General features: G+C 39.7%; 2 protein-coding genes across 3 annotated transcripts; one reads left to right on the forward strand and one right to left on the reverse strand.

Annotated features, from left to right (window-relative positions):
• Positions 1-966: 966 nt before the first annotated feature.
• On the reverse strand, positions 967-3,216 carry LOC141907494 (sphingolipid delta(4)-desaturase DES1-like). The gene is made up of 2 exons (XM_074797158.1): positions 3,055-3,216; positions 967-2,626 (listed from the first exon to the last, which is right to left on the reverse strand). Exon 2 carries the CDS (start codon positions 2,615-2,617, stop codon positions 1,472-1,474), a length of 1,146 nt encoding a protein of 381 aa, XP_074653259.1. The 5' UTR covers positions 2,618-2,626; positions 3,055-3,216; the 3' UTR covers positions 967-1,471.
• A 4,929-nt stretch (positions 3,217-8,145) lies between these two features.
• On the forward strand, positions 8,146-14,819 carry LOC141907489 (monocarboxylate transporter 12-like). 2 transcript variants are annotated; one of them, XM_074797149.1, is made up of 7 exons: positions 8,146-8,293; positions 11,410-11,862; positions 12,006-12,149; positions 12,258-13,424; positions 13,517-13,696; positions 13,781-13,906; positions 14,005-14,819. In XM_074797149.1, the coding sequence occupies exons 2-7, from the start codon at positions 11,619-11,621 to the stop codon at positions 14,178-14,180; spliced, it is 2,037 nt and encodes a 678-aa protein (XP_074653250.1). In that variant the 5' UTR covers positions 8,146-8,293; positions 11,410-11,618; the 3' UTR covers positions 14,181-14,819. The 2 variants fall into 2 exon arrangements, with proteins under 2 accessions (XP_074653250.1, XP_074653251.1); XM_074797150.1 differs by lacking the exon at positions 8,146-8,293 and adding an exon at positions 10,046-10,519.
• The last annotated feature ends 1,349 nt before the right edge of the window (positions 14,820-16,168 follow it).

The following is a 16,168-nucleotide window of genomic DNA, read 5'->3' on the forward strand; positions in this document are numbered from 1 at the left end:
AAAAAACCAGGCAGTATGGTATGTACCAAAATCTTGAGAGATGTCATATTTGTATTCTAACCATTGATGTGGAAATTTGTTGATTAAATCCAAATGATTTTCCATATTCTTGACAATATTTGACTGTTTTCATGAATAATCACAGTTGAATCATTGAATCATTTGTCTTTCATTCAATTATGACAATATTTCTAAAATCTTAATGACTAATTGGAGCGGACAAAGAGCATTCGTGTATTTTCAAGTGAATTGGGTTGGTTCTGATAACGTCATTGCAAATATGCCTTCTACGCGTACAATCAAATCATGTTCGAGAGCTGTTGTGAATTTTTTCATGTCAACAGACCAGATAATATGTAAATGGGTCATTACTATGTTCTTGTCACGCCAGGTATAGCAATGTATTAAACACCGGGGTAGGCGAGTTGTTCTTAACTATTAAACCCTGAAGGGCACGGCCCTTACGGTTTCATAACACGTTTTTATATAACAGAAGAATTTTCGACAAAATACCTGCCCCTAGCTTTATTCCTCTCATTGCAATGATTGGAATAAGATTAAATGTCGGCTACTGATAAGAAAATAATTTCATGCCAATACTATAAAACTTTTATGCCCAATTTCATTTAAATCAATAGTATCAATAATTGTGTTGAAACGCGTCTCACCTTGAAAAATGATGTCATAGATCAAAATGATTGAAGTGGTTTTTTCTACGAACTGTTTATCTCCCTAACCAGACCCTCCAGTTAAAAAGATCGCTGATATAGCTTGTTTCAGTTTTTCAACTTCAGACTTAAAAAATTTTCTGATAGTACACGTGCCAGTCCGCTGTTCTCATATCTTTTGGGACCGAAGTCATCCTCATTGTTTTCTCCTGTCACTGCCAAGCCAATTTATGTCCCGTCGATCAAAAAACGAATGATCTAAAGAATATCGTCATCCCCACAAAGAAATGAATTAAATGCAAATGGTTTCTTGTTTATATTGTACACATTTTAATCTCTTGAGTGTTCAAGAAAACATCAGAGGCGAAACGCACAGCAAATACCCAGTATATTGTGTAACGGACATTATCATTGGATTCAGCAAATATGGACACGCGATGCAGTAAAAGATGCCACCGCATACTAACATCGAAACATAATTTACATAAGAAAATATAGTGTAGATATAAAAAAACTTAAGTTTACACACTTGCTCGAAATAACACGAACCTTGGATAAGTGGAGGCCGAAGAAAAGGATGTTTCTAGTTAATAAATTATCATCTATTTTTACAAAAACAACAATCGTATATATGTTTATCCTAAAATGGAACAAGTGATAAATCTAGGACGATCGATGCCCACTATTCAACGCGATACCAATCAGACTCCACAAATTCGTCATCATTCGGAATGCGGAGAAAATCTCTTTCCAAACAGTGAGTCCGAGGCGATAATTTTTTGGTTAAAAGTTCAGCTCAAAATTTACAGGGTCTTTTGTTTTTCATCGTTAGCATGCTGTAAGACCGATTCGACGAAACCATTTCGAGTGTCGTGAGTACCGTTAGTCAGCTTGGCCGTTCCATTACCGAGTACTTCAGCGTTTTTAAGCGCTTCCGCTTCTTTCGTGCGGTTGATCATCGTAACGCTGCGACCCTGCGGCCCCGAATACGGTTTGAACACGAAGTCCCACAGGACCTTCAGCCACGACGTATGGTACGGCAGATTCTCGTAGAACTCGGGCGCGATACGACGAACCTCCGGCAGTTTGTCGTACGTGATATACGGGAAGTCGTGATGCTCGACGTGGTAACCGACGTTGTACAAGATGAAATTCAGCGGTCCGTAATAGGAAATCGTAGCCGTAGTCTGCGAGTCGAATAGATAGTGCTCCGAGATGAAATGACCGGCCAGCGGATGGAAACCGAGCGCGAACAGCGTACCGATCACCAAATACACCAAGCTCTTCACGCCGAACATGTGCAGAATCCACGCGTTGAAAATCAACTGCACGAAAAAATTAATGATTTCGAGTCCGGAAATACGCTTCGGGCTTTTAATGAACGGCCGCACGGCGTGTATTAAAGGATGGATCATCAACCAGAATATCTTCGTGAGCGGATGACGGAATAGATATGACTCGATGACCGTCGGGATATCGACGTCTAACGTATCGTGGCCCAACCAGCGGTGGTGATCGGTGTGGTAGCGTTTGTACGACACGGCCATCGGCACGCCTAGCGGCAGGTTACAGAACATGCTCAACGCCCGGTTCGCGAGCGGCCGACTGTGCCCGAACGCCAGATTGTGTCCGATTTCGTGTATAGCGCTTCCGAGCGAATGATTCAATACTCCGCCGAAACAATACGCTAATACGAATATCGTCAGCCAACTCGAGTTCTGTAACAGGTAACACATGACGATCTGGACGGCGACCTCAATCGATACATATACACAAATAGTCGGGTCGTAACCCATGAGTTTTTTGATTTGAGGATATTTCTTCAGAATTTCGCGACGTCTACTGACGTGTGGCTCCTGCGTGTACTCCCACTCGTCGTCGGCTTGATCGATTTTCATGCGTAACGTCACAGCTTGAAGGAATTCGCGGAAAACTGATTTCGACTCCATGATGGCGATCTGTAAACGATATGAAAATACAAAAAGCGATTAAAATCTAGGCATATTTATTTCTATCATCATTCAACCTGATCTCACACTGTTAAGATATGCTGGGCATCTATAAAAGGCTGGCTACCAGCCACCTATGCTTGTTACATAACTCTACTACTAGGTACTAGGTGTGTCAAGATGGGCGTCAACAAGCCACAGCAGGGAGTGCGATCTCCTTTCAAAAACAAATTCTGGCTGATTTGAGCCTGAATTTCTTAAGGGTAATTTGTGCTTAAAGCTTCCCACACCCAGATATAGTCGTCGAGGATCAGGTTATGTAAGTTCCCAACCCAAGTTAGCCAGCCGACGACATTTTTAGTTAGGTTGTTGACGACCCCAGTCTCCCGTCCCACCACCACACATTGATTTGTAGTACCTTCTCAACTTATGCTTACCTCAAATTTGAATGCAGAATATCTGCGGTAAAAAAACTCAAGTGTCAGACTGCAATGACTGGTTGCTCTGATCAGGAATGTGTACGTGCCAGTAGAGTGTGCCTCTCTAGTACTACCGCTCTATTTGTTATAGCTGTCGCGTAGAGACTGTTACTGCCATCTACAGGGCTTGATAGGAATCACAATGACGTAATGAATAACGCCTTACTCATTGGTTCTACCATCTACCGGAGCATTCCTGACTTGGTCCTCTATTTCCAGGGGTGGCTTTGCTTCCGATTCGTAGTATGCGGCGCGGGCCAATTGACTTCATAGTAGTTATTTCGATTAGAAAAAAAATGGATGGACCTATGTTTAAACGAAACCGCATTTCGATTAGTCGATAATCGAAAGAAGCTATTTGAAGCACACTTGAACCACTGGGGCCTGTGACACGAGTGGTTCTTACTTTTCAAGGGTCAGTCTCTTATCACTCATTCACTCATCTTTATAACTCTTTGTTGAATTATCTTAATGTTAAAGTTAATAGTCATGAATAGTGTCATTAAATGGTGTAGGTATATCTGCTGTAGATCCAACGCATCAATCTATCCGCCATCTATCGTATTCGCCACAGTGTTATCCATCCTCGCTTTGCCAGTGATTGGGGGCAGCCAAGCTCGGGCAAGCGAGGATGAAATGACCCTTAGCCTAACAGGGAATTTGTAATTAGGATATTTATTCTCTACATCTAATGAAACAGATTATGTTGCAACGGCCACTTTAATTAGGCCCGAACTTCAGGAATATATCTTATGAACTATGGGTCTCCGGTATACGAAGGACCGTTCAAAACTCCTCACAAGGGCCAAAGGTTTTCGTAGGTTACATATTTGGGTTGAAAGAATGCTTTCTTATGTAAATACATAACTTACCGACGTGATTCAATATTGAAAATCCTCATCAGAATAAAAATGCGACATCTGGTCACCTTAATCAGCTGACACTGCCATCCTGCGTTTAATATATGAATATCCGCCGTTGCTATGGGAGCGACGTCGTTTTCGTTGTTTTGGAAATAACGCTGCAAGACGCGCATTTATTGACAGTCGATCTCTCGGATAGAACGCTGCACAATTCCGTAGATTCTGGGACTTGAAGGTAAGGCGATCTAAGAATGCCAGATCTCGACAATGAGCACGACGCTTACATATAGATTATTCCTAACTCAGCGCTTGTCGACCCGATAAACTCGGTAAAAAAAAATCTATTTGAAAAAGAAATATATTCTTTACTCGGTAAAGACCTTCGCGGACAACTCAGAGAAATACTTACAGTCCCAACGCCACCGAGTAAGGAAGTATATGATGTTAGGCTTATTTAAGAGAGACTCATAACTTTTATCAATTTTGTAATAATATAGGTCTTTCCAATGGAGAAAAATAGCGAACAACCACCAGGTTACGAGGCAGGGCAGCAGCCAGCGCAGTATGGAGGGCAACATAATCCTGCTTTCAGTGGTGAGCCGAATGGACAACAAGCGTATGGTAGTCAACCCGTGTACGGTCAGCCCAGTTACGGGCAACCCGCGTACGGTCAAGTTGCTTATGGTCAACAGCCAGCTATGGGTCAACCAAACGTCATAATTGTCCACCAACAACCCATAGTCGAAAACGTGCAACTTCGAGCGAGGTCGCTGATGACCATAGGCGTCATCGGTATCGTCATCGGTATCCTGTTACTGATACTCAACATCGTCCAGGTTGCAATTTGGTTGCGAAATAATCATGGCACCGGATTTTGGGCAGGAGGAATGACGCTGATCGCTGGGATACTCGGTATTACTACTGGTAGGCGTCAATGTGGGCGAAATGCTCACATAGGGTGTATGGTGATAAGCATATTTGCGGCGATAGGCTCGTTCATTGCTATGTCAGTTGAATCTTGGATCGCAACCATAATTTCGCTCGGCCTTCGTGATCCGTTGCTTCGACTGTATGTCCCGTTTTTTTCCACGCCATCTTATGCGGTGTCGATTGTCAAAGTGTTTCTGTTCCTGGCAGGATTCATCGTTACCATAATCGAGGCTTCGTTTTGCTGTAGATGTTGCTTCGCACCGGCAAGTACATAAAGTAAATATAGCTGCAAAGCAGCAATAACGGGCTGGAGATGCTGCTTCGTATCGGCAAGTACATTAACTAAATATCAGGCAAGAAGACCGTAATTTCAGTTATATTTTTCGTCACAAAAATGAGGACCCGTGCACCTGTTTTACTATTTCTTATGATTTTGATGTAAACTAGGCTCATAAACGCGGATAAACTTCAGATTAGTTTAAATCTCGGTGATATATGCAAAACACGTCACAGGGTATTTGCTAAAATTTGTCAAAAAAGAAATTAACTCGAGTACATATTATACACGTGGTTTTAAATAAATAACGAATAGAAAATTTAGCGGAGTAACTGTAGGCTGTTAGATCACATTCCGGAGTCAATAATTCAATAACAAGCAGCTATTATTTTCTAACGTGATTCCATCAATTCTGATATATCGATTCGATACACAGAATACATATGATTTCCAATCGTGCTAATCGTCAGTTTTCATATTTGTTTTTAATGAGATGAATTGTGGAAATTAACATTTTGATTAGAGTAAAAGGTTTGCAGGACGATCATCCGGCAGTTATACTCATAGATTAGTTTTTCCACAAGGGACTAATTTCATAACAAGCTCATCCGTGTTTTTCCTTTGTTCGGAATGATCCAGAGGGAGGCAACGCCTGCTATCAACCAATAACATTTATAGTTGAAACGGTAAAAAAAAGTGTTTCTAAACTTTTCCCGCGAGTGCCCGGGCTTCGATTCGACTGGTTATTAGTCCAGTGTCACGTGAAGGCACTGACTTACTGGGACATAATGAATTGAATTGAAGCCCTTGGTTCATTAACAGGATCCAGTTACGTGGATCTAGGTTTGACCATAAAGTTGAAATTGGTTTTTCGATGAAGAACTAACTATCTGTAAAACCAAAAACATAAAGATTTACATTGCACGTCCAAATAATTAACTGGCGCCTGGTGACCACGCAGTAACAAACTTATCAGATACATACAACAACGGTGTTTTCACGATTGTTTATAATGTGAACACTTTGTTATATTGTTTTATATAAATTTTGGGAAAGGTCTATTTGTTTAATGAAATTTTCCTATGTGTATCTGTTTACTGTAAACTGTCTGATGATAAACTATATAGATGGCGATCGATCAATATTTATGGGCTTTCTTCGCGTCTCCATAATAATATCTCCATGACAAATGTATTACTGTTTACAATCCAGACATCAGTTGATTCAGACGCACATTTAATAATTCATAAACTTAAATGCAAATAACTAAACCGACCGTCTATACAGACGTTAAAGGGGCAGCCTGACTGATCGGCGTACTATCTTTGAAAGCTCCACATTTCCTTGCTTTATCCGCAAATGAACAGTGCTGGCGGTGGAGCCGCCAAGATTCCTGGGCTTTTTCCTTATTCCGTGCCATTTGCAGAAGACGTCCATGACATACGTTTGATACACCTAATACCACGAATTCTATTATGTCTACATTTACATTTTTTTTGTAATACAGATAAGTTTTATTTCCATCAAGATGATATACATCATCTTTATCTCGCCACTCGCCACATACGGCATTACGGGCAAGATGTTTACTATTTTCATTCCGCAGTTGTTATGCGTTATATCTATTATTCATGGTTTTTTCAAGTGATACAATATTACAATATTCGTTATAGATTACATATTTATAGATTACTTAAAATATATTTACTCAGCTTGACCCAGTTAGTTCCATGGAGTTATGAAAATCAGACATTTCTTTTTATGTTTAACTCGTTAAGAAATTACGCAAGAAATGTGTACATAATATATATATCATGTGCCAAACTGTTTAGCATGTTGTTGTCTTATAGTCGTCTTGTTGAATTTCACTTAGATTATATCTATATTTTAATAAATATCTCAAATCCTGTTGTTAGAAATATTCAGAAAATGTTAATAAAGTCTCATCATCACATTTATCCTTTTCACTTTTCAATTTATCCATTTGGTCCTGTTTTGTTTCAAATGTGGTCGTGGGTCGGTCTTCAGTGTTAAATCTTACGTTTAAAAATATGTGTACGAACATTTCATGTACGTATATGTCCGAACATCACCAGCCACAAAAAGCACACTAATTAAATGATCTTTCACTATTAATCGAAGCTGATAATGATTGAGGAATACATCAGCGGAAATCCTATCGCGCTCATAATGTAATCTAGTCGATTCCCGCGTGCGTCGTTACTATGGAAGCGACGTCGTTGGGAATTTCACGCGTAATAAAAGATTAATTATCCACCTTAAAGAGAATATATACAGCCACTGGAACAAACTCTGGACTACCTGCCGTTTTCAGATTTCATAGACACCTCTCACTCATACCAGCGAGGGCACCTGTTCACGTGGGCCCAAACTCTATACCCCATTTAGAATTCATTTCGTCTCTTTGTTGAACCTACGAGCAATTATCTAACTTATTATGTTGGATAATTGCTCGTAGGTTGAACCAATCCTTGTCGGTTCGACTCATAAAACCTATTATTTGAATTGCGTACGTGCATAGATAAAATACAAAAAATACATACAAACTCACGATTAAACGATTAAATTTTTCTTAATAAAGCCTTTGGTGAAATGAATACCCACAACTTGGAAATATATGTGGACTATTTTATAAATTTCGAAAGAAAAATAATTTTTCTCAAATTCGTGGGTTTATAGGAAAGTAGGACTAAGTTTATTACGGTACGCGATACGCGCGACGTTGACTCACGACAAGTGGACTCAGCTTGCGAGTAATAAAAGATTGCGGTAGACGAAAACGAAATTACATATTTCTTATTGAAATAAATAACGGGTAAAGGCCCTAAGATATAACGGGCTTTAGAAATAAGGACGATGGCGAAAGATTTCCAGGAATCCGCTGAAATAGCGAGAGGCTTTTGCGCTCGCACTGGATAGAACCAGTTCTGATACACGTGACAATGAACGCCACCCGATCGATACCGCAATAGCGATGACGTCACACGCTAAACAGCTGATCGCCGCAGTACGCTTACAGTACTGATCTCATAAACAACACCTACAACGCACAACGACGAGAAGGGAAGCTATAAGCGCTGGGATTGCCGAAAATTTATTCGTGGAGGTAATGCATTGTTGTGGTGTATCAATTTGGCCTAGTCCCGCGAATACCGTGTAGGTATTTTAGATGCTTTAAACGAATGGGCACTGCTTTGTCTAGACTAGCTTGCAACAGTCATGTGAGAGACTGATGCACGTGATAATAGTTTGGTGCCTTGTGGGCGCGGTTGCCCGTGATTTGTTTTAAGTCAGACACAGTGCGGCGACCCGTCCACATCAGGGTCGAAAATCATTTCATGGAAGAGTCTATCAGCTTTTGGATAACTTGGGTGGGGTTTTCATTGAGACCCAAAAATGTGACGAGCCCCGATCGTGAAATTCATTTTTTTTTCTGGGTACGGTGCGTCGTCAGTTGCTGCGTCTTGACTCGTGGTGGTGAATCTATCTCAAGAGAGACATTTATATCGGGACCCCATTTTGGGCCTTAGGAGAGAGAGAGAGGTGCATCTTTTGCCCAGGACAGTGGTCTTTTCTCGTAGTCCCGTCTAGGTAGTCATCGTCTCCTCATTGTCATCAATTATCGATCGTGGTCATTACAATGGGAAGTTAGTAGTTATCGTCACAATACATTGCTCCCAGCACCTGCATCCTCATGGATTGCTTTCTAAAAGTCCCTATATAAAAGAAGGGCGAAGGTCGAAGCAGGTTTTACATAGAGTATTCTAAAAGATTTGTGTGCAACGCGTTAACCTATTTTTATCCCGGATTTAATACAACTGGAGTACGCACTGCTTAACGAAGAATAACAGTCAATTCGCGGAAAAATCTAGGTAATTTTTAATGCATACAGGGGCATATACTGCATGTGAAGTATGTTTATATGTATATATATATATATATATATGTACATCATGGAAATGCGGCAGATTAATAATATCGTTTCCACGAACGATGGAGCAATCCGGAGGTGCCTGGGATTATCGAAAATTATTTTCAACACCATGGATGATCGGTTTTCAGTTTTTCTTGCACGCCAAGGTATTCGGCACAGTCACTACATTGAATACACATTTACACGTTTTGTTCTACCACAGCAAATTACAAATATATATACCGCTGCATATGTATATGTATATTCACGGGGTTAACACCAGGCTTTTCGTATGAACTGTGCATTCTAGCCATAAATCTCAATATAGCGTACCGAATTACGTAAGATTTGTACCACCTATAATCATTTACATGTTCGTGTCATTAGTAACAATACATATTTTATGCACGGTCAAATGCAATGCATTGCATTTGCCCGTGGATGCAATGCAGATGCGTGTGGTATGGTATATTATGGACGTATAATCTAGTTTGTAGTCCATGGGCGTATTACTGGCCTACTATTTGTCACCTTGTCAGAGAACCGTGGTGACTTTTATCTTCCAAAGGACCAGCATGAACATTTTCCTTAATTTTCACCGAACTTTTGAACATCATAGTTAATATATTTCTGTACATGTACAATTGTATTGTAGTATGAAGTAGTGGATTTTGGAGAAAGAGGCCTTATTTGTTATTGATTTAGAACTACACTGACCGAAACATGATTCATTATAATGATATACTTCATGTAAAACCAATGACTGCACATCGACCCCTTCGCGCAATTTGTCAACAAATTTACATAATAAACCAAAAATAGAACACAATCGGCAATTGGTTAAGTGTAGGGTCGGTTGCTAAATTGAGTATATAATATATATAAATCCTTGGTAATGCAACGTATTTAAATTCATATCAAGTGAAAGGGACGCATTGTATGAGAAAGCCTGTATTACAGGAAGTATTCTTTTACTTCGACTTTATGAGAAAAGGCTACCTAGAAAAGGCTAATGTATTATGGAGTATTATGTTTTTTGTCAAACTATTTCGTAGAAACTTCGCAGTTACGTAGAATAAGAACAGCATGATAAATGGGGTACGAGTAGTTTGGTGTCGTGAATATCGTCATTTGGACCTCGAAATTGACAGGGAGATAATTTGTTATCATTTGATTACGCACGAAGGACAACGATCAGAACTAATATCGAAGCTTTTAACAAAAGAAGAATATGTCATTTCTACGAAGACAACTCAAAACTTAAATCAGTTCTTTACATCCTTGTATATAAAATCAGTTGCGGGACATGGGAGCACTTCACTGATGGATTCTAGGTTATAAATGAAGTCATGACCTGAAATTATATCTCTCGTTGTTGGTGTTGGTATCAATTCATACAGTGACGAATACGATTGACTTGTACGTAATCGTTTCAAAGTTCATCTATTGTGCGTTTCTCGTTTTTAGCGCTGTAAATGAGTACTGAATATATTGCGTGTCAGCATAGGAAACACCGGTTATTGTCAACATCCTTGGCCGGGAACTGCTTGCCCTGCGGAAAGAACAGTTATTTCATTGTTTGGGGTTTTAGTAGATAGGTATTTCAGTGATAACTAAATGTTGTATAAAGCATATGCATTTGTATTTTGCTCCTTGGCATTATTTGATGGTCTACGCACTAGTATTAATGCTATTTTGTAAGGTTGCTGTTGTGTCAGACACATTTCAAGATAAAGCTTGTATACTTGCTTGCAAATTCTTTGAACTCGTGTTGATGGAAAGATGAGGTACACTACTCGAATCTACAGGTTGCTGGTTTTTTCTAGACATACAGACCGTGAACACAAGTTCACCTCGAGGAAATTGTGCCTTTTCAACCTTTTTTATGTCCATGAATAATATGATTTTATTAGAGATGAACATGACCTGTTGGTCTTAGGGGTATCATCGATAGTTTGGCAATTGACATTTTAAATCATATTTCTGTACTTTGGTTGTGGGGAATGTTCGATAAACTATTTCAGGCCAAGCCCGTCAAAGGTGAAGTGCACATTTTACCGAGGCATGTTATCTAGCTTGTGTTAAGAATTGCATTAGTCTTATCATCGTAATGCATTGTTCTAGACCTCCTCAATTAGATCATCTAAGCTGGCCCGCAGTCCACAAGAAAATTCTGTTTACTGGTATGACTAAGTTAGATTAGCTTTTGAAAAAATACGTTGTCGATGTGGTGACAAGGAAGTTTTTGAATTAAATATCTATAAACGAAATGAAATAATATAAAAAAAATAGTACTTTCTTTTTTGTAGAACGAGAGAAAAAAGTCTGATGTTCGTCGAACTGAGTTATGGAATATTTAAACAAGCCTACTCATCGTAAAGCCGTTCGGGATCCTTGTTAGTCTTCTAACTGCGTGAAGTGTCTAGCAACATATATATTTATAGATATAGATATATTAAATAAAGACAATCAATTCATTCCTGTTAAAGTTCTATTGAGGAGAGATTATAGATTAAAGATGGCAAAGAATAATAAAGAGCAAGAAGACAATGTGGAATTAGATGATGCATACATTCCGACGCCACCCGACGGTGGATGGGGTTGGGTAATTGTGACTGCATCTTTGCTCATCAATATAATAGTCGATGGTATTGGATATGCTTTCGGCGTATTTCTGCCAGTATTCGAGGATTATTTCCATTCCACCAAATCAAAAACATCACTTATCGGTTCAGCACTGTGTGGCGTCTATTTGTGCTCAGGTAGGAAATTTATCCTTTATTGCCACCGAACAAATCGAAAGAAAATCTGCATAGAATCGTTATATATTATATCATCCTTCCTAAATATCAAAATAGAAGCTTGAGACCTTAAATGGATATTTAATGCAATCTCTCTTTAACAGGACCAATTGCTAGCGCATTAGTGAACAAGTTCGGATGTCGACCGGTAGCGATGGTAGGAAGTGTCATATCCACTGTGGCATTCGTCTTGAGCATGTTTTCGCCGAATGTAGACATATTGATTGTGACATACGGAGGTTTAGGTGGTAAGTATATATCTATCATATCGATATTGTAATGTCGATACATATAACCTTTTCGTGTCATAAAGCCAACAAACACGTCTTCGCATTTTACGATTCGATCTTTTATAGGTTTTGGTTTTGGCTTGATGTATCTGCCGTCGATTGTAAGCGTTGGTTATTATTTTGAGAAAAAGCGAGCCCTCGCAACTGGTATCGCAGTATGTGGGTCGGGTGTTGGAACATTTTTAGTAGCTCCGTTCTGTGAGTTTCTGCTCAGCGTTTACGATTGGAAAAACACTGCCCTAATTTTGGCTGCAATAATTTTCAACGGCGTTGCATTCGGTGCTCTAATGCGTCCATTGGAACCACCCAAGGTCAAGAAACAGAAGCCTCCGAGGGAAAAGAATGCCATCGACCGCATAAAAGAGACTAGAAAACGCCAAGAATCCGAGAACAGTCAAGCAGCCAGCGTCATACTACAAAAGGTACGAGATGCTAAGCTCGCTCGTCAGAGGAGAGTTCGTGAAGAAGATGGATCCGAATCTGAAGCAGCCATGTACTCGGTGAGTCGGCAAAACAGCGTGCTCGCTTCGCCATCCGAAACCGGCAGCCCGACATCAAATATCTCCCCGGAATACCCGACACCACCCGTAATTATAATCGACAGCGTTGACGATGGCCCGGTATCTCCTGACGATGTCGACGTCGCGAATGGGTCAAAAAAGAATGGATTAATACCTTCGAATGGTCGAGGTTCAGGAGATGGTATCACAACTCAGGAGCTCGAACCGCTTACGGGTAGCGTTCCGATTCCGCAAATGCACAAAGTGAGAAGAGGAAGTACTAACAAGAAATCAGTGACTCAGAGTCTGCAAGATCTATGGGCAGTGCGACCACGCGTTCAAGCTCGAGAAGATGTCATCAAAAAGGAGGATTATGCGCGTCCGATGTACAGAAGAGATATCTTCTATAGCGGAAGCGTTGCAAACATACATCAATTCCGCTCGCAGCCAGATATCAAAAGCTACATAACGAGTATTACCGAGATTCCTCAGGCCGATACTTACGAATCGAAATGTTTCCTATGGCGATGTCCGTGTCTTCCAAAAGCCGTGGCCGATACTCTGATGAATATGATGGACTGTTCTCTACTCACCGAACCCTCGTTCATACTCATTATTCTCGGCAATATTGTCGGCATGTTGGGATTTTATATTCCGTACGTGTTGACCGTTTCTCGAGCGATGAGCTTCGGAATTGACAAAGGACAAGCGGCTTTCCTTTTATCGATCATAGGTAACCAACTGTTCCAATGACATTTTGTCATCAGAAAAAGCATGTAGGAAAAAAACCAACGCTTAGATATTAACTGTTTTCTATAATTTCAGGTATTACCAATACGATTGGACGAGTAGTAATAGGAGCACTATCAGATCATCCTAAAATCAGTGCCCTGTGGGTGCATAATATCACATTAATGATTACCGGTGTCTGTAATCTTTTTGTACCTCTCTGTACGACCTATGTGACCTTGTGCATCTATGCTGCTGTTTTTGGTCTGTTCGCTGGTAGGCACACACAACTTACATTAAATATCAAACCGACATGACTGATGTCAGACACATTACTAGCAACTAATCTTTTATTTTCAGCTGCCTACATCTCCCTGACGTCCATCATCTTGTGTGATATTCTTGGTCTAGAGAGGTTAACTAATGCATTTGGCTTATTAACATTGGCTCGTGGGATCTCATCTACATTAGGTCCGCCAGTGGCGGGTAAGTATCGCCGCAATATTACCGAAGAAGAGTGACAAAAGTGTATATGCTATCAATACGAATAGCTTGTTAACTTAGTTTCGAACTTGTTTTTACAGGTAGTTTAGTCGATACAACAGGTTCGTACGACGGAGCTTTCTACATGAGTGGTGGACTGTTTTTATTATGTGCCTTACTTCATAGCTTTCTCCTTCTTCCGTGCATACAACGCAACAAACCTCCTAGTGATTTCATCGCTGAGGAGGATGTCGAAATGGAAGACGTTAATGCTTGAGTGTACGGTTAATGTGTTACGATGTTCTGTGTATACGTTTGGGCTTACCTAGTCCGTGCTTGACTTCAATTCCTGGGAAGTCGTCCCTTCAGAAGTATTAAATTGAAATCCAGTTGAGCCCAAAGATTAGACTTTCACTTCGGTAATCAAACAAAGCACGGCAATAGCTCAATGCTGTGCATTGGCTTAGGAGACTTATGTGCATAAATGTTGGTTAGCAGACCCTTGGCCTGGGCTCTGCAGGCACTGGGGATGGAGATACTGCTCAGGGGATACAGGGCAATCATAGTAGCCTTCTGTGTGCTCGCAATCGAAAAATGGACTTTTAGATGTACATGTATTGTATTTGCACTTTAGCCTGTTGGTCAAGCTTTTAAATGTTTGGCAAGAGGTCTAGCTGACTACAGGAATGGAGTAGCTCCTCTTTTCAATAAGATACGAATTCTCAAATTATGTACTTACTGAATTTCTGCTCCTCTTGAACTAATGAATGTAATAGAGAGATTTGAATACCAATATCAGTGCATGGACTGTTCGAATCCAAGGGCACTTCAATAATCTTTTTTTCAAAATGTTTGAAAATATCACATTAACTAAATATAAACTAGTATATTGGCCACAAGTGAAAGAAAGTTTATGTCCAGTTCTCAATGAATCATCAACTAAATGTTTAGATTTAATGGCGAGGTGGTTAAATGCAAGTCCGCAACAATGATGTATATCGGTGTAAATAATCGTATGGTCTTCAGAAAGTTTTCATTGGAACTTTCAGCCGGTGATAATAGAATTCATAGATTGACGTATTTTTCAATGGTCTATTAATTAAAAAGCAATGTTTCATTTTCACCCAAAAAAACCTCTTGAGTTAATAGATTTATTTGGCGTGTGCGAGTGAATGGTAAGTGATAAGAGAGAGATTTGCGAATTTTTTTGTGTTGTCCTGTGATTCGTAAATGTATTTCTATGATTCTTATATCGATTTACAGAGTACAGGTATTAGCAATGTGTATGGATGTGATATAAGGTAACCTGTAATTAGTGGTACGATCGGATAGTGATGTCGTTACAGTGACAGGGACCTGGTGCGAGTATTTTACTCAACTCCCAATACCATATCATAAGAACCATATGCGAAGAAAATGTATGGTATATCTAGGATACTGGGGTAAAATATTTGGTTGCACCAAGCCCCCTATGGTTACAGTCAATGGGCCTTACGGTTGCCTATCCAATGTTGCGCGTACGTATGATTCTGAGAATACGTCCAGAACTAATTTGCTAAAAGAAAACTTCATGTACATGTAGTTTCTTGCTCATATACTGGATGATGTATCACTAGTTCTCGAATTGAGCGAACTTGAAAAATACCGAGAGTATTTTGTAATGTTTAGGTTTTCTTTGTACTGTTTGATAGCGTGATTTCGTAATATTTTGCATGCGGTTTATTAATAGTTAGGTGAGTTAAACAAAACAATGATTGTTGTTAGCTAAATATATTTACTTTTAATTAATGTCATTTATTTTGTAAATCTATATATTGCAAAGAAATTAAGGGTGTTCTTATATTATTTTCAAATGGATTCGTGTACGCCCTTGTATACTAAAATGTATATTATTTCTCGATGAAATTCTTGATTTGCTTTATTTTTCTTCGGATATCTGCTTACAACGCAACTTTCATTGGGGAAATCTATAATCTAACATAAGAGGATTCGCTCTACGATTGACTGTGGCAATCGAAGATTCTGCTAATGGCAAGCGACGATCCACCAGGTTCGCTTGTGTGCATTCGGACAACGATGCCAGATTGCTTTTAAGATTCAATCGAAGCTAGAATTTATGAACGGTGAATATACAGTCAACCCCAACAATCTAGAGACATAACTTACCAAATGTTTTTAGTGGGAAGCTCGATGGGATCAGGCATGATACTGTTGCTGAGTGACAAGCGGGTACGAGTCCTACTGACCGCTTCATTGAGCGGGCAA

This window comes from Tubulanus polymorphus, chromosome 6 (genome assembly GCF_964204645.1).
Source record: "Tubulanus polymorphus chromosome 6, tnTubPoly1.2, whole genome shotgun sequence".
In the NCBI taxonomy this organism is placed as follows: domain Eukaryota; kingdom Metazoa; phylum Nemertea; class Palaeonemertea; order Tubulaniformes; family Tubulanidae; genus Tubulanus; species Tubulanus polymorphus.